The 19,520-nt window shown below is 40.2% G+C and overlaps 2 protein-coding genes across 3 annotated transcripts in view; one reads left to right on the forward strand and one right to left on the reverse strand.

Annotated features, from left to right (window-relative positions):
* Positions 1 to 8,533: 8,533 nt before the first annotated feature.
* On the reverse strand, positions 8,534 to 16,620 carry stx2b (syntaxin 2b). Of its 2 annotated transcripts, XM_062385018.1 has the most exons (11): positions 16,360 to 16,620; positions 16,212 to 16,286; positions 16,035 to 16,134; positions 15,139 to 15,213; positions 14,847 to 14,920; positions 14,418 to 14,526; positions 11,268 to 11,341; positions 10,943 to 11,080; positions 10,576 to 10,686; positions 10,315 to 10,417; positions 8,534 to 10,160 (listed from the first exon to the last, which is right to left on the reverse strand). In XM_062385018.1, the coding sequence occupies exons 1-10, from the start codon at positions 16,387 to 16,389 to the stop codon at positions 10,322 to 10,324; spliced, it is 882 nt and encodes a 293-aa protein (XP_062241002.1). In that variant the 5' UTR covers positions 16,390 to 16,620; the 3' UTR covers positions 8,534 to 10,160; positions 10,315 to 10,321. The 2 variants fall into 2 exon arrangements, with proteins under 2 accessions (XP_062241002.1, XP_062241003.1); XM_062385019.1 differs by lacking the exon at positions 10,315 to 10,417.
* A 1,101-nt stretch (positions 16,621 to 17,721) lies between these two features.
* Positions 17,722 to 19,520, forward strand: part of adgrd1 (adhesion G protein-coupled receptor D1) — a 30,731-nt gene continuing 28,932 nt past the window's right edge. Inside the window, exons 1-3 of the mRNA XM_062384877.1 lie at positions 17,722 to 18,119; positions 18,219 to 18,255; positions 18,622 to 18,738. Coding sequence (XP_062240861.1) covers positions 18,066 to 18,119; positions 18,219 to 18,255; positions 18,622 to 18,738 — 208 coding nt within the window. The 5' untranslated portion in view covers positions 17,722 to 18,065. The remainder of the gene's footprint in view (positions 18,120 to 18,218; positions 18,256 to 18,621; positions 18,739 to 19,520) is intronic.

The raw sequence follows: 19,520 nt of genomic DNA on the forward strand, positions 1-19,520 counted from the left end.
GATCCTGCACCAGAGCCAGTACAACAATTCCTGGCTCAGAAAAACACGGCTTGACAGCAGGCGGAGGACGGTACAGTACCTTAAAGCAGCAGCAGTTAAAGGACCGGTGCAATGGGAAGTGTTTTCCTACTGTGTTGGCAGGACAGAAAAGGAGCCAACAGCAGGACCGGGACGATGGCTATGGCAGCTCTGTAGCATAAAATGGTTCATCAGTGCACGGCAGAAAGAGGCACAGCCAGGCAGCGCAGGGAAGGAGGGAGAGAGGGAGAGAGGGAGACAGAGAGAGAGAGAGAGAGACAGAGAGAGAGAGAGAGAGAGACACACAGCCAGCGAGCATCATTCAGCTCACACTACAGTGGCTGTGCAGCAGAGCACACACATCAACACGCCCCCTTTCTCTCTCTCCCTCTCTCTCTCACTTTCTCACAAACACACACACACACACACACGCTTAGTCACACAGACACAGATATGCAGGGGTGCAGAGGCGTTATAATGCGCAGCAGCACTGAGCAGTGCTCCCTCTCCAGGATGTCTTTCGTCTCCGTTAATCAAAATTGGTCATTCTCACTCCTATTCTCAGCAGTCACAGACAATCCCGTCAATAAACCCTCCCAGCAACGTTCTACATCATTCGTGCCTCTCCACCTCACCACCACTGTGCAGCAGCCATGATTGAAGATGGCAAGGTCATGTGAGGTGGCATACCCTTTGCTCTTTGCTTGGACTCTGCTCCCGGTTTTGTTGCAGTGCATCTCAGCTTTCTTTCTTTTTTTTGTAGGGACTCTGCCTCATCTCGTCACAGGTCATTATGCCACACAGGCTCCCCCAGGAGGCTTGCCTTGACAAAGCCTCACTCACTGAATGGTGGGCTAGCTAGACCAATCAGCTATCACAAACTGCAGCAACACCATTAGCATCCAATCACAGATCAGGAAATCAAGTGCAGAGTGGTATTAAAGGGGATTATTTGGGCCATCCTGGGTTATTTTTCCACTATGGAGGGATGGAGGAGAGCAGCAGAGCGGGTGCAGTGTGGCTGCCCTCTGTGGCTCACAGTGGTGCTGCACTCTGTTCGGGAAGAGGAGAGAGGAGGAGCAGGGCCCAAAACAGACACACTTTCCTCAGTGTGGATGCCTAGCAACCACAGTAGCTCCTTACCCCTGTTAAGATCCGTCCCTCCCCCTCCAGCAGGACCCTCTCTGCAATTCCAATTGAGAGCCTATATTGCACAGTGGCTGTTTAACACTCAAGGCATTGTGACTTCACATGCGATTGATGTCAAATGTTCCCCCCTATGTCCTCTGCAATGAGTGGAAACCACACCTGATGTTAAGCACAATAATATCAGCTGCTACAGACAACTGCGCTGTACATTTGATCTCCTCTTGGGCAATCACTCATTTAACTACATGCATAGAAGAGCAGGATTAAATCCACACTATTATTAGAGTTTTATATTCACTTGACAGGTACACTGTATTTCGTATAAAATGTTTAGACCAATTTAGTTTATTATCTTCACATGTATTTGTTTATATGCATACAAAAAATGTATATATAATTTTCTTTCTGTGTATATATATAAAAACAAAAAAACATAAATTCAAAAATATTGATATTGCTTCCCATGAAAAGTTGATAAGGGGTGGGGCATGAACCAATGAAGATCCCATTAATTTTGAAGTGGATCCAGAAAAATTGTCCAATCCAACATTTTTTGGAACATGATGATAAGGGGCATTAGCCTTGGCAGAGTTATGTGCTCTCTTCTAGTTTTATATCTTTACATAATATGCACAGTGTGATTGTGATGGCATGTAGCAGAATCAGAAAGTGAAAGATCCCGATTCGTTTTATATGACACTGATTGGGTGAATCATTCGAATAAAATCATTAGCTGTGGGATCAAGGTATCAGACAGAGCTATGTTAGAAACATCCACTAACCGTTGTTGCTGTTGGTCTCGTATTAGCTTATTTTATTTTTTATATAGTGATTCAGAAGATAGCTGCCTACCTTGTTATGTTACAGGGCACCAAACCTGTTCAGACAGCTGTCAACGGATGTCAGGAGGCAGAACAGGAGCTCCGGGCCTGCCTTAACTCAGCTGACTGAGACACGTTTGGAGGTGTGAACAGCTGTTTTGACATTCCCTTTTGTGAAGGTTCTGCAGATTAACAAAATGCTGTGTGAATTGCAACAACAACAGCATTGAGAGCTATGGCAACTTACACATATATTTTAAAGAAGTGAAAAAAATATGAATAAAAGGGAGCAACATGGATATTTGGGGATAAATGTCGATCCAGTCGCATGAGATTCACACAAGAAATAGACAGTAAAAAATCATTAGCAATAATATTACTATCAAAAGGGTTAGGGTTATGGTGATTCAGAATAGAATTACCATCATCACGTCCTTCCTCTTTCCCATTCCAAACGGGGCATAAATACTAACATATAAGGCTACAGACCAGAGGAACTCACTTATTGAGGTTCATTGTACAGCAGGTCCTGTCCTGCCTCCTGCTGTTTGCATGCAGAGTGAACTACTCTGATGCTGTCCACACCTGCCTACTCTCAGTCCTGTCTGAGGACTTTGGCACAACTTTCATAACAAGCATGAGTCAACAGGAATTAGAGCTGTGTGATATGATGGTGTATATCATGTAAGACAATAATTGACTTTCATAAGTAGCCTTCAGAAATGGCCTGCCTGGAAAATGCTACAATAACAATCATTTGATTTCATCAACACTAGAGGACACTCTTCCTGTGTCAGATACACAACATAACTCAGTTATGGACAATTCTACTTCCCATCATCCAGATTTGAGTATAGTAATAATAGATCATTGAGATGTTTTGATACCAATGCCAACATCAGAAATGCCATCCCATCCCATATGAGCAAAAATGTTAAGTCGGACGTCAGCGATACACAAGTTCATGTACTGTTCCAAAACTACTTCCAAAATTACTTTCACCCAGAGAAAACTCAAACTCTTTTTCCATCAGATCACTTCTTCACTGCTAATAAACAGTTGCACTGCAATGCCACTGACAAGCACTGTTTTTAGAGCGGTACGGAAAGAGGGATTTCAAGTACCGGTAGTTCATTGTTAGCCAGAACTCGCTAAAATGTCAGCAATTTGCCAATATTTCACTCTGGAAAGTCCCACAAGTAAAATGCAGACGGTTACTCTATGCAAGACTTCAGCTTCGAGCAATTCAAAGGTTGTAATTTTTTTTATATTCCTAGATTTATTTATACACAATTTTCAGTTATGACAAACTATTTAATACAAGAAGTTCTATGTCATTCATTCTCTGAATGCATTTGTTTTTCAAATGGCTTAACCTGAGCAGGGCCAAACAACAATGGCAGCAATCATCCCTTCCACACAGGTTTAGTAGCATACAACTGTTAAAATATGTCATATTAGTTGTTTCTTGTTAAATGCCCTGGTATTGGATCAATACTCAATTGGTCCAGTTATTTTTTTCAGGAAGGGAGAAATGGTATCAGAACATCTTACATAGATCAGACAGAAGTTTAAATACATGCCCAAACCCAAAGGAAATAAATATAGAAACCACTATAGTTTACATGCTACACTACTACACATGATTCCACCACCACAACAGTTACAGCCAAAGCATGTTTTTACGTATACAACACTGTAATAATGTTACAGTCTGAATGTTAATCTGCACGTGGACACTGATGTAAGATACTCAGGCTATTTTCTTACCCAGCTTTATTTAACATTACTGAAAATAACAGCTTTTATTTTATATCATCTAATTTCTGCATTAAATATACAGCAATTTAAAAAAGCCATGTTCTCCTAAATTGATCCCAAGAGCAGGATGGTACCAGCAGCACTTCAACGCCAGCCACTTGACTGACCGTTCAGCTTCTTGTCTGTCCTTGTGGTGTATTATGTTCAGTTTCTGTGAATCCCTGACACTCCGAACCTTTTTAGAAAGTTACTTGTGACACAAGATCAACTAAAAGTAAGGTTTCCCGCAAATATACTATATATATATTATATACACTATCTACAAATACAGACTAGTGCAAAACATACAACAAAGCTGCCAAGCAATTAGTTGAAACTGTGTATTTTAAAATGTATTAAGTAAAATGCATATTACATAATGGCTTGTTATGTAATCTCTTTATGATTTAGCAAATAGCATTTCGAGAAAATAAAGACTTACAATGTCAGTTTGTCTATGAGCTAAATCAGCATAAGAGATGAACGCCACATATGGTTGCGCTCATTAATGTTGAGCCCCGGTGACAGTGAGGCAACTCGGCCTAGGAGTACAGGGGGAGGTCAGATTATGGCTTCAGGCATCTAGTGCTGACCCTGCCGTCGTCCACCACCGGCTGAATCAAAGCTTTGTCCATTTAAAGCTTAACAACCAGATCACAGGATAACAACAGACCACACTCACCTTATCAGTGCCACTCATCCGGCTGTTCTCCTTCGAAGTGGTTAACCTTTGTCTCTGGCTCAACACGGCTTCCCTCTGAGACTGTTTCAGGAGTTTCTCCACCACGCAAGTCTGACAACCCATCGCCCCCTAGCCCGGGAGAACACATGAAGTTGAGCCACGCATCACGTCATGACACATTCTCTCCGATACATTTCCTGTTTTGTTGCAAGCAGTAGCTTACCATGACAGAACAGTTTGCATGCTTCCCCGAGCGCGTGTCATGGTCAGCGGCTCCAGATGATGTCATAGCTCCAGCATGATCTGATTATAAATATCTGTATTCAGCAGTTACATAATGATGGATGTCGGATTATTGTCAGTACACACAGAGCGACAAGATGCCACAGCTGCCACAGGAAATGCAAAAAAACCACTGAAATCACCTTCACTTACATTTTAGTGATACGAAAAAAAGAGCAACGTGCAAGAAATTCACTGCGTCTTTAAATAATGTGTATTTTTTTGTATATTTCTATGTGTTTATTCATTCAATTTAAAAGATTATAGCATCACATTCATGAGATGTCAACAGCATCATTATAGTTTTGGAAATACATGGTGTTGAAAGGTAATATAAACATTAAGATTATCTAGAGCTTAGCATTCAAGCTTTCCGGACCTTAAAATTATGATTTGCCGTGGCCGTAGGGTATAATATGATTACAGACTAATAATACTCTCAAACAAATCCACTCTATTTGTTTAATATCTTACTACCACCCACCTGGGATGCAGGATAAGCCTTGCTATAGCAAAAATGAAGCTGCAATTCCCACACACAGTGGTCTGGTCATCAGTTACAGTTCCTCTGGGTCAGCCAAGCCAGCGTTCTCCAGTATCTCTGCAGAGGAGACTGTTAGGTTTTCCTTCCCCGTCACTTCCAATTCCAGTGAGACCGAGCACTTTACTTTACTCTGCAATTCACTCCTATTATTTTTAAGAGCAGGGACATATCTCATATAGTGCAAACACTCAGTAACAGAAAAATCACTCGACAGCCTTCAAATGTGATGAGAGTAATTTCTACAGAGACCAAATAAAGCAACACCTCTTGCATCACTGTGACAGACTGCAATAAGAGGTCCTCGGTTTCCCTCTCATTGGCCGGAGAAATCTTTTGTTTCTGTTTAGTCATCCCCAACAGGCCTGTGCTCATTATGTAAGAGTCACAGGCAGATAATTTGTGAGTGAAGCCCTACAGGGTTATATTTGTGCAAACATAAGATGTTCACAGGGGATCTGATTTGGGATCGAGTAGAGACACTTCCTCCCACTGTCCAGAAATTAGGATAAAACATGGATGCGTACGCTGCCAACTTGTGTGTGTGGAGTTAAGATTTTATGGACTAGGGATTGAAGGATGGGGCCACAGTAGCGAGGTCCTGTCGATGTACACACTGAAACAATCACAAATCAGTCTCACCTGTCCATCACGACCTTTCATTCGTCATCAAATAACTAATTAAATCCAAACTTATCAGATAATTTGCAGTTTGGTTGATGTCCAATTGAATAACATGGAGGAGGCGAGCGGGATTTATGACGTACAGTACCTGGACTGAGAGGCTTTGAAGTCCCTTTTTTCATGAGCGGTTATATCGTACATCTTTCTATAGAGTCTGTGGTCGTGATCAGAGGTCAGTAGAGGAGACAAATACTGTACTCAAGAAAGTTTAAGTAAGAGTACGTAATTAAAATAACTACTATTGTAGGTAGATTGCATAACTTTCCACAGAAATTGAGCAGAAGCCAAAAAACACCTACACAATAGTGTGTCCTGTACAGAAGTTGCAGGTACGTTTCCATCAGTGGCGGTAGGATAATAGTCGTGGCCAAATCATTCTCTTATCTACCATACTGAAAGACTATTTATCGTGACTAACTTGGAGATAATCATTTTATTATTTTTATTACACAGTGTCTTTCAAAACAAGGGTTTTCATTTTTGACTGAGGAAGGTCCAACTCATATCAAATATAAGTAGGATGTATTTCTCCATGTCTCATCTCTGGGATGGGCGACAGGCTTAAATGACTAATGTTTAGGTTCATGTACTGGCAGAGACGAACACCAGGCTCCGGGGTTTACACTATGACAGGAAGCAGGTTTAAAGCATGGTACACTGGATGTACAGTCTGAAACTAGCGTTAGCACAGCAGACGCCCACTGTACTCATGTCAGTGTAAGTCACCATGGGTTTGTGATGCACTGACCTGTGAAGCAGACCTCTCTGTAACAGTGTCCTGCTGGAGCTTCATCCATTCTCCTGCTATGACAGATCAAAGACATGTGAGGCCAGTCACAGCTACTGTGACTGGCTGTGGAGCAGGATAACATGAGCTAACAGGTAGGAGCTAACAGCTAACTAGCTGAAAGTTAACTATAGTCATGTAACAGAGCTCACAGAGCATTTAGCTGTGGCTAATGCTAATATGATGAGTAGCCCGTGAATATCACGAAAATAAACAAGCTAAACTACTCGAATATTCGGAAAAAACAAGCTATCGGCTAGCCTTGATTTTTTTTGCATTTTTTTGCATTTTTTTTGCTAGCCTTCAATTACCTGCTGGGACCGAGGCTAACGTGACGCAGCAAAGACTAACTACTGCCCTTGTTCTACCCTGTTCCTTTGCAGCCATGACAGCATCTCATGCAGCATCAGACCCCCTGTGGAGCTGATGCACCATTTAAACAAGGTCAGGAGGTTCACTCTGGAGGTTCAGCGGTGACCTCTGACCTCTCCTACTTTTGTGTACTTCCCTATTTATGTCTTGTCAACATGCTCACATAAAGTAGTCCCTACAAGTAATTTACTAAGTACATTTTTCAGATAAAACACAGAACAATAAAACCTTCTATTTTTTAATATATAAATATAAAGAACAATACAAACATTACCAGACATACGTTGGCACAATAAACATATTTACATATATTAGATATAAAAACATAATCGTCATCGTCATTATTATAAAAACATAATAATAACTTAAAATAAAAACAGTATAAATATAGTGCAAAATATAAACATATACAAAATTATAGAAAGTTGTCACCATCAACATTTGGAGGGGGACATTATCCTTCTTTCTTTTGATGCTAACAGGAATTTGTGCTCATAATGATCCTGAAGAGATATATAGTTTATGATCACACTATAATATTATAGAAGCATATTTACGTAAATTCAAAATGCTTGCTTTCCTCATCATCTAGTTTCTATTTTAGTGGTGTCTGGGTGAATCATTATAACAGCACAGAAGTGTAAGTTTAGTGACTACTATAATACTATATATTATTGTGGTGTTTGCTTGTACTGCAGCAGATCTAATAGATGTTTGAGACAATATCTGTCTATTTCTATTATCTGCTTAATAAAGAAATTGTTAATTTTCTTCATTCTCAAATTTAAATACTCCGCTTACTGTCACTCTTAGCATCACAGACAACACGGAACATGTTGAACAGAATGTATTCTATATTATTCAAAACAAAAATATTATAAATAAGAATACACAACCTTTTCACATATTTGTTCTTGTTTAACTTCAACATGGCCATAAAAATGACTCGTTCAAATACACCACTGTGTCCAAGCTTAATCTCAGTTCATAAAGTTACTTGACATGACATCGTAGATGTCTGGATCAGTGATCTGGAAACATCGTCGTACAGATTTTGAGGACATTCACTGGCATTTCTGTCTAAGTGCACCTCTGAAGTTTTCTTTTGATCTGATTCATAGAGATGAAAGAACCTGCCCTCCAGGGACCTGCCCCCACTTTTGTCACTAATCTTGTTTGGTTGAATACACGGAAGTCAAACGCAAAGTGCTAATTAAACCTGAAGTAAACAGCACCCTCAGTTTTTTTCTTCTTCCCTCTAAATAGGGAGTCTCCAAATGTTTGGATTGCTAAAGAACAGAGAGAATGACCTTATTTCAGAGGTGTATTTAATTTATCTGGATTGTTCACCTTTATCACCCTTGGTATGGCACTAGGAAAGGAAACAAACAAGCACACAATCTGCAGGGACCTTTTTATTATTATCTTTATTCACCTGACTGAATTCGTATGTATAAAATACAAGATATAAGCTAAAAACACGAACAAATAATCGAATGTATCAAAATGAAAACGCGTGCTCTAGAAATATCATTCAAGAGTCCTATTTTACAGCATGACATCTTCACAACTAGTATTTCAGTCATCACACACATTGATCATGATAAATACAGTTCAATAAGTTAAAGTTCCATATTAAATGTCAAGGAGGCACTTTGTAAGAGCTATTAAATCAATTGATGACTTCCACTTGATTAATCCTAGCGAGATTCCTTGTTGTAGTAGCTTTTCATTTAGTTCCCATGGATTACAGTAAATATACAATAGAACAGGAGAACATAATGATTATACAATAGAGACTCAGAGCTATAGTTAAAGCATTTTGTAAGGCACACATATTCTTCGAGACTGAAACCACTCCAATGTCTATACAATGCTAAATATCAAGCTGCAGCAGAAAGCTTAGCATTAATGAAACAGCCTGCCTCTGCCCACAGGAAACAAACTGACCCAAAAGGCACCTCTGACGTGATATATCTTGGTACCGGCACTAGTGACTTCCTGGAGCTGCTACGTGTTTTCTTGCCAAACAGCAAACCTCACAATGTGGACAAGAGTCCAGGAAGTCACTGCATCTGAAATACACAAGGAATAGTCTGGCACATGATAATCCCCCATGAAACCTTTATATGTCAGGTCTTCTGTAACCTTTGGACTAGACCTGGCCAATAGGGATTTTTGTGGATGGATCAAACCATTATGACAAATAATTGTAAATGAGGCATGCAATTTATGGTTTAACCATGAACTTTATCATAAATAACCCCAAATTGAAATAGAAATCCAACTGATTGTTTGTTTTAATAGATTTTTTTCTTTTACAGAAAATCTAAATATAAGTGCACATCTTTTCAGCATTGTTTTTTATACTGTAAAAAAATCTACTTTTCATTTCAGCAAATATAAACGTTTACCTCAATTTGTCTTTGAAAGGCTCATATTGACAGATTTGTGTTAGCATACCTATATATGTGGCCGGGCTCCAATTTGGACAGAGTAAGGCTAGCTGCTTTCTGTTCCAGTCTGTGAAGCTAATGTTAAGGCTTCTGGTGGTGTAGCTTCATATAGACATGAAACCACTAGTCTCATCTACCTCTCTCTGCAAGGAGGCGATTAAAAGTATTCCTCCAACATGTAAAACCATTCCTTGAGATACAGAAATGTCTGAAGGTGATACACAATATGAATATTGGAAGCAACAGAGAATGTACACCAGTGTATTGTGATGTGCTGTCAGTGTTCATCATATCAAAGCTACGGCAAAGGGAGAGGTGCAAAACCTTTGTTCTACCTGTATAGAACTGCTCCAGAACAGTGTATCATGAGGTCTGATGTTACCAGATCATCTCTGTTATGCTGCTGGATAATATTTTTATTAAGCTGTTTCCTGCCTCTTCACTGCAGAAGCAGCCCACAGTGCTAACAGTCTGCAAACCATGACACCCATCACTCAAAGACTCCGACTATAATGATGAGTAAAAAGAGGAGAACTGCAGCCCCACATGTGGCCAGGCAGAGACGTTTCTGTCAAAAGGAGAAGAGAAGAGGAGTCAAAAAGGGTAATTAAAAAGCCTTTATATCATTCAATGGCTAAGATACATGCATTGATTCATGGGTATGGATGGACAGATGAATGCTGGGTTTGAGGAATGGAAGGTGTGGAAGTGGCAGTACTCACAGAGGACTCACACAGGAGGTTTGGTTAGTCCAACAGACAGGCCAACAATTAGTGCAATGACAGCAAGCAGGATCAACAGAGCAAAGGCAAGGATGATGCATTTCTGTCAATTGAAGAAGAGGTGATTATTTTACCTGCCACTATAAACTAAGGTACATTTTAAAAAGGCTGCAAAGTGGTCACACATGACTTGAACATCTTGTGTAGTAGACATTTACACATATTTTTATTCAAGAGATGTAACTAAGAAAGAGCCCATACCCTCCGGGATTTTTTCTGGTATCTCACTGCCTTTTTGGTCTCCTCCTTTGCACGGAGAATGTATTCGGCTGCGTTGGAGACGTTCTTCTCAATGTTGTCAACCATTTCCCCCTGTAAATGAAAAGATCAGACATTTGTTGTAGATTGTGTCTTGGTACTGGTGGTACCAAGACAGTGTTCTAGACATTTTCCTGGACAATTCATGTTAATCAAGGTTCCTAACCTCCTGCTGCGTGGATGAGACAAACTCAAAATAAATGTCCAGACCTAATTTTCCGAATATTTTCATGCTTGAAAACTGTTTAAACGTCCAATTGATAAGAGCATCTTTTACTTACGAATCTTTCTGAATTAACTCCTCTGTTACCTGAGTTTCTACCAGCATTGCCATGTCCATGAACATGGCATGGAGCTCTCTGATGCTCGTCTCCAGACGAATGATGTCTTGGTGTCGTGACTCTATCTCGTTTACAGCCTGACGTGTGATCTGTGAATCAGAAATGATCTGAGGGAGAGAGAAACAAATTTAAAACACAAGTAAACTGTCCCTGATGTGTGAACGAATAAAAGAGGCATTGCAGCTCACTACCCCCACCCCAGATCATTTGATTCTACACCACCACTAGATGGCAGTAGCAGCTATTATTTCTGCAATCCAAATACACTTCACAGGAAAGCATGAGAGGACTTACATCAGATGTAAAGATGGATGGAGTTCCACTTTCTAACATGTACTCCAGCTCCTCAATAGTGGTCGATCGTCCAGCTAAAATAGAAAACAAATAAATCATGATTTGATTAATTCCTCTTCCCCTTGAAAAAGAGAATGCCCACAGCAAACTCTGAGTACTTAAAATATTATACGTAAAAATGAATGTTAATCTATATAAAATCACGTTATTTTAAATCAATGGACTGTTTTGACGGCATACATTTACCATATTCAAAGAACAACCGTTAGTTCTAACTATCAGAAGATGAGAAATGTCTGAACACCAGTTGATGCGCCAACTTTTTTACTTTACCTCAAAGGTTGGAAACATTTCGCGTACAGGTAAGTACATACATGGGAGGTAAAATATATAAGTTTGCTGGACATTTCCCCTCACCTGGTTTCCGTCACTCCTGTCCAGCACCTAGTACTTTATCAAGTTTGGATGGGTATGTTTTGTATACTCTCTAAGTTACTAATATCAATACCTATGGATCAGCCTGTTTTGTCTGATTACAGTTCAACAATGCAACATGAAGCAGTATGTACATGCAGAAATATCAATATTTTACAATGGGATGTGGTTTCCACACACATTATGTCCCTACACTTTGTAGTATTGTGTCTTGTCATGCAACTGTAGCTGTTGGTCTTTCTCTGAAACATAAATTATTTTATATTCTGGGAGGAAGACCAATTAGACCCTCAATCAGGGAGTGTATCCGGGCTGTGTAATAATCTGGTTTGTAATGATGTTGCAGAGTAAAAATATAAATAATAATCCTACATCAAAAGATGCTGCAGACAGGCCACATTTAAAAATGGAGAGGCTGTTGTCACCCCCGGCTCAGGGACATGAGCTAGATCAACTGAGAATAATTCACAGGGCTCAAGTAAAGTGTTTGTAGAGAATAGGTTGCAGCTATTGTAAACTGCAGGGAAAGTGGACTGAGCTCTGTGTATGATTAAAAGATTATTTATCTAACACACTCTGTTTTAATTAGAGACTGGTGATCTTGTGCTCATCATTCATGCAGCACGCTTTTAAAAAACAATAAAAAAACATGACTCTGGCATTTAAAAGACAAATCCCCTCAGAGTGATATGAGTGTGAGAACCAATGTGAACAACAAATATGTGGTACGGCACATCCTGATGCGTGTTTAATCCCAGGGTAATTCATTTGTCTGGCAGTGCTGTGAAGCTGCTGTGTATTAAGTTTGCTGTGTGAGGAGAAGAAGAGGCTTCATTGTAGCTCCAGTGACTGAGCAAACGGAGAAGAAAATGTCATATATGAGCCACTCGGTGGGATATAGCTGCAAACACAGGGCTGACTTCAACACATTGAGGTTTTATTCCAAATGTAAAAATTTTCATTAATAGCAATATATCAAAAGTCGAAAATCGATATATCACTTATACATTGTGCAGCACAGTGAGGAGATATAACAAACTACCTCAGATTTGTAAAATGTTTTGCTCTTTATCAAGAGAGATTAAACCAAGCACAACCTCCATTCAGGAGAAAAATATGGCCATAAATAAATAAGAACGTTACTTTTATCCTGACAATTATTGATATTGATTCATATAACTTTTACGATATGGCCCAGCCATATTTTCGCCACTGTTAAAGAAAGGTACACTGAGAATTAGGTTGAAGTGAGTCACCGCAAGACTTAAATAACGTGTTTAAGAAAAAAAGGTTTTCAAAAATCCATAATAGAAAAAAAATTATTATCTAAATCTCATTGCAACATTCATCAGACAACTGTTTATTTAAATAATGTGATGTTTAATTGTAGTCCGCTCCTGCTGTGGTCTTAGGTTTATTTATGGTTAGGGGGGAAGCACTTGTAACTATAAGATTATGAGGAACAAAGCAACCCCTTGTAGAGAAACAGCTGCAGAAATGCTATAAACAGAAAGCTTTCTTTTCCTGAAGCCATGCCTCCTGTTGTACAACACCCTCCCTGGAGAGACTGAGCTGTGTGCAGGTGCTCGCTCTATGTCACACACCTTTCTCTATAGTGACTCCCCAGAGAGACAAATCTGGGACACAATAAAACACAGCTCTGTTTCAGCTCGCCAGCAGACATCTAGGACGACAGGTAACGCCTCTGAACGCTGTGAATGAATGGTGTGAGTCTGCAACTGCACGGGCCGTGGTTGGTGTGGCTATGTGAAAGAGAGGGTGAAGTACTGTTACACAGGCCGCTGAGCCCTTTGCCTGTTGCCTGGGCAACGCAAACACAGTGAGGTATCGGTCTCTTCCACCTGCAGTGGAGAACTGGAGCCTCTCATTAATGCTGGCCGCAGGGACTATGGGAGACGGCCCTATTTTTTGCCTTTCACTATTGTCTCATGTTACACATAATACAATGCGCCTGATACACACTGTTGTTGCATTTGTTTGTCATTAACGTTCAGAACCAAGACGACAAAACAAACTCCTAAAAAAGTTGTTGGAAATATAAAGTTGTCAAACTAACTTAACCCAAGTTAACACTTATAATCCAATCCTATGTACTTATAATTATGCTGCTGCAGACACAAATACTGCTACTTTAAAGTTTCTATTTATTCTGGCTTGTGAGTATGTACTTTGTATCTTTATATAATTTGCTGGTGCTTTATTGAATTTCTATTCTGTGATCATTGCTACTACTCCTCATTTAACCTCCATCAAAACTCACATGACACTGAAAGTCTGATGTTTGGATGAGACCAATTGTGACTTAAATATGTTGAAATGAAAAACCTTGACATCTTGAAGAGATTTGAAAAAAAAAATTTCCCATCCTGCTGCTGGTGTCTGTTTATCAACAGTCAGGTTTGTGTCCAGAGAAGCAGAGGAGGAAACCGGTGTGGTCTGTTTCCTGGATCCTGTCCCAACAGCGCCTCAGGCTTTCATTTGTCACTCTTTTTATCTCTAGATTTAGTCTGGCACTCACAAATCTTGTACGTGCGACTACATTAAGGCCAGGGCCACTTGTAAGGACTATTTCATGTCAGCATGACCAACTGATATCATTAATATTTCTGCTCAAGCATCAAAGTGTGTTGCCTAAATATGGCCCATAATTTGTGGCCTTGTGAGGGGCCAGTGGGTTGGTTTTTTGTCACTCACTTATCTCCAGCTGTCTCTGGATCCTGCCTTTGCTTCTTTCCCGAAAGAAAACTTGCGTCTCATTGTACTGGGTCATGACCTCCACAAACTTCCTTGACAGCACTGTGTGCTGAGGACAAGTGAAAACACAAGGACAAAGGGTGAGTCTGTAGATTTGTATAACCAATAACCCCCCCAAGCCCAAGTCAAACTCATTGCTAAAGTTTGGAATCAAAAGTTATTTGTACACTTGTTTAACAATGAACATGGCAGCTACATTCTCAGATCTGATTGTGAAAATTATATAATTTTACTATGAAAGGTTGGATATAACATTATCTAAATTTTCTTCATAAATATTAATGTTCTATAAAATGGGTTAAAAAGATCCTATTGGGGAAGTAAATGTAACTGATATGTGACGAGTCATTCATCAATGTGTGTCCATACCTGTGTTTTCTGGATCCTGAAGTCAACAGAGGATCTGTTTGCTGAATCATCTTTTGGCAAACTCTGCTCCATGGCTTCAGAGGGAGACAGTCATGATATAATAATACAGAACAGTCCAGACCACATCAGCTTTTGTACAATGTTGTTAATGAATATAATCATAACAGTAACTTTATCTTTATGGAACTTTTCAAAACTGCTTTTACAAAGCGCTTCATTCAGAGGACAAATAAAAACAACAGAGGCAAGAAGCCGATGTGAAAAGTGATAAATAATGTTAGGTTCCGCTCACATTTTAATTTTGTTCGCACCACGTTGGCGTTCCCTTTGATATCATTGGTCAGTGCATCCAGTTGATCCTTTGTTCCTTCTCACACACACACACACACACACACACACAAACACAGATACACACACACAAACAGAAACACACACACACACACAATGGATATACATTGACTGTGAGAAAAAAAATCATGTCATCCAGGTAACCACTAGTGACCCTCCCTCCTGTAAATATTGAACTTACTGTGATTTCATCTCGTAACTTGGCAACGGCCCAGTGGGAATTTTCCATAGATCCCACAGCAAAACCTTTTTGTTTCTTTACTTGTTGACCAGTACCGAGTCATGGATCTCAAAGCACTCTAATATGTGATATTAAACATCACTCATGACGACATGGCACTGCAAACAGGTGAGTGTTTGTTTTTCAGGGTCCTCGGCCCACACACTGAAAATGGCCACATATATTCCAGGTATGAAGCTTTAAATTATTATTTTAGACTTTAAAGTTGAAACAGTTACTTTTAAGAGAGAGAAACATTTGTAGTTATTTTAAAGGTGCCTAAGATTTGCAAATGGCAGCATGTTTAAATCGCTGTATGTTCAAAACTTCCTCACAGAACAAGTCAAAGCTAATTTTTTTTGGGGGAAAAACGTTGCTGTTTCCTTTAACAGGTTTCCTGGAAGCCAGCCATTCATTTACAATAAGGGAGAGAATATAACAAAGGAAGTGAGACATTTGCTACATTTTCTCTCTCAAAAGCCAAAGTCTTGCCAAGCACTTTTCGAGAGGACTGAGAGGACACACGAACTCCTGAAATACAGGTCTGATATCAGGATGCTCTCTATCTTCATCCCATTGTGTGTTTTTTTTTTTTTCCTTCCCCTCAAGGACACACTTACTGTCATCAGGGTTGGGTGCAGACAGGATCATGCTGTGCATCTTCCTCACCTCCTCCACCTGGTAGGCGATCTTGTCAATGAGTCCTCGAACTTCTTCAACCTAAGTCAAGTAACAACCAGAGTGACAACCAGACTCCCAGTACCATGGCTCATCCCACACAACCCAGTGATACCCACCCTCCTGAAGAAGCTCTCCATGAACCCGTCTCTGTCCACCGTGACTGCCACATCCTCGTCTGGTGCTGTCCGGCTCTGTGTGGACGGAAACGACGGCAGGGTTATGTATCAGTCAGTGTCTACAGGTGAAGTAAGAGAGGACACTTACAGCAGTCAGCTCGGCCAGTCGATCCTTCATCACCGCGCTCAGCTCGTCCACAGCCTGATTAGAGAAACATCCTGTCGCTCTCCATGTGGGACGCTGAGCCTCCTCAGGTGAGCGGAGCAGCGTCACCGAGACGATACAACTGGGAGAAGAGTGCGCACCAGGTCGGAAAGTCTGAATCCTATCAAACCTGATGGTAAATTATAGCTCTACAAAATAAAAGCTCTACGACGATAAAAATCCAGGGTCAATGCTCGTGGTCGAGTCACGTCACCACAGGAGTGCAAATGATCCGTAATAGATCCACAACACCTCTTTCCCTGGGTAACGCCTTCTTTCATCACACACCCCTCCTCTATCTGTCTCTCTCTCTCTCTTTTCTCTCTCTCTCTCTCTCTCTCTCTCTCTCTCTCTCTCTCTATCTCTCCCTCTCTCTCTCACCCTCTCTCTCCCTCGGGAGGATACACTGGCTGTCCGTCGCAATCTCTATTAAATTCAATACTTCACTTATTATATAAACAAACTGAATTAATGCAATCACTGAAAATGTCAACTGCAGAAGAAAGTGTTATATTTCCCCCAATAAAAACTAGGTTGCATCTTGATTATACTTCGTGATAAAGTACATGAGTCTCTCGTGTTTTTTGTATCATAAAATAAACAGTGACACAGTTTTTTCATCAGATGGTGAAGTTCACTTTGATCAAACGCACCAGTAAGCATATAGCATCATATGAGAAGGTTTAATGAATAATAGATAGCGGTACTGGTTGGGCACTAATCATTTGCCCATAAGGTGGCGCTGTTCACTATCTTATTCATGTGAGGTCACATTGGGAGCCTGTGAAGAGCTTTCACAAACACTGAAGTTAAGTATTAAGAGCTCTGACCTACATATCAGTTGACAACTTTCCCTGTTTAATATTTCTACTTGATTAACCTCATTATTGCTTATTTGTATTTGTTGAAACCCCCTCAAAAGTAGCAATTCATCTTTTCAGATATTATATTAGTGCGTCGCAGTGATTTTTCTGGATCTTCCTATATTAACAGACTTTTGGATTCAACAGCAGCCGCATCCTGTCGTTGTGTTGTCGTGAAATTAAACCCAGACTAGTCACAAATTCGCGCGCTAATACCTTGAATACTATGTACGATGAATACGCATCCTTCATCCAAACAATATCTGGATTGCGCTGCGCAGATCTTGAGCTCATTCATTCACTGCGCAAACTCCAATTACGCACAAACAATGCCTTTGACGCACAGCTCTAACGCCCCACCTCACAAGATCCCCAAAAATGACATCACGCTTTGTATTTCCCACGTTCAGTCCAGCAGCTCTGTACGCCTCCACGGAGCCTCTCCACACTCCCTGCACTTTCCAGATGCAGACACAGAAACTCAACGAAACAAGGACTGGTACAAAGTGAGAGTAAAGATCACGGATAACGTTTTTTCGGCGTGGAGCTGGAAGTTGGGTTTTTTAACATGAAAGGTTTTTCTGCCAAATGCCAGAACTTTAAATTGATTAGTTTTACTTTACTGGATTTTTAGTTAGTTTTTCTTATCTTTAAGTTTGGAAAAATGGACTGACCAGAGGTTTTCACATCTTGGAATAATGAGTGACTCCTCCAGGATTCATTTCTTCATGGGGATTTAACAGTTATTTTAGGAAAAAACTGTAAATCGTCAATTTACCTGAAGCTATGGAATTTCCCTTGCGATTTCACTTTTTTACAGTTTTTGTCTCAAGTATTAAGGTAAGCTTATGAAAACACATTCAATCCCCATTCTCTGATATAAATTGATCATCTGTATATATATAGCAGCTTTTATAAATACATTTAATTTCTTTACAGGTTTATGCTCAAGTGGTACAACCTGTGAAGCATCCAGGTAGTGATGAATTTATGTATGAGTGGTGTCATTCCTTATATTCTCCACAGTGTTTTAAATTGCCACATTTATTACAGTTACATTATACTGCTGTATTGGTTTAAAATATGCAGTGAACTCTAAAAACGGATTCGTTTTCTTTCTTCTAACTTCCAAGTAGAGGGTTTTATTGATTTGTTTACTGCTTTTCTCATTAATTTAGAATAATCAACTTTTACATCTGCTATGTTCATTTTGATCAATCTTTAATCCACCCAAAATCCAAAGCGGTGTGCCAGGAAAATCGATTTGGAGTAATGAAACCAAGGCTGAATGGGGGGAAAAGCTCTTTCTGGATCCTTGTTTACCCGTGAACTCTCCGTCCAGGCCTGCAGGTGCTGGCCACGGCCTCACATTATTGGCCTCTTGATGCTGTGGACGGAATCCATGAGCTGTGGGACCAGATTGGAAAGAGACCAGGTTATATTAACGGAAGTAACATAAGTATGTGCATACATAAACAGTTTTGGCTCTATGCACCACCTTTAAATGGCTTTGTCTGGATGCACTCTGCATGGTCCCAAGCTGTTTTGCACCATCCACCTTTCAGCCACAGTCATCATGCTTTTTAGATGTACTCAGAACTTATACAAGATTCATCACTGAAATTATAGGATCAAATATCTGATGTGTGAAGTAATGTGATTGTTAAATTCTGTAGTGTTGGATTTGCAGCCATGTTGTCGGTAAACCGGTTAGATCATGTTGTTACAGAAATGTTGATGAGGGATCAGGTATAGACTTGAGCATGATGTGTGGAGTCCCCGAGTTTCCTTCGAGCGCTGCCACCGTGTGCTCAGCATCACTCTGTCTCATACCTGCACACCACGTCCCTCCTGTTGTTCTGCTTTCACTGTTCTCCTGTGTCTCCCGTTCTGTGTCTGCATAGGTGTGAATCACTGTTGTCTCTCCGTTGTCTTTGTCCAGCTCTCAGAATCCACAACCACACTGTGCTCCCTTCCTCCCATAACTCTTCCTATGTGTATACCAATGACTCTGCCTACACTAACATTTCTGCAACAGTAGGTGAGGATCACATCACTTTCTGCTCAGTTTCTGCACCATCCACTGCTCTCTGTTTGTCGTCCGTATGCACACACGGTTGATTTGAGCATTTCATACTTGTCTCCCTGTTCAGTGTCTTGCCTGTTCAGCACAAGATTAAGAATTCTTGTCTTTCAATTAAACCAGCATTAAGTCAAACAAGAATTGCAAAAATACCAATA

The sequence above is a fragment of the Platichthys flesus genome, chromosome 3 (assembly GCF_949316205.1).
Source record: "Platichthys flesus chromosome 3, fPlaFle2.1, whole genome shotgun sequence".
In the NCBI taxonomy this organism is placed as follows: Eukaryota; Metazoa; Chordata; class Actinopteri; order Pleuronectiformes; family Pleuronectidae; genus Platichthys; species Platichthys flesus.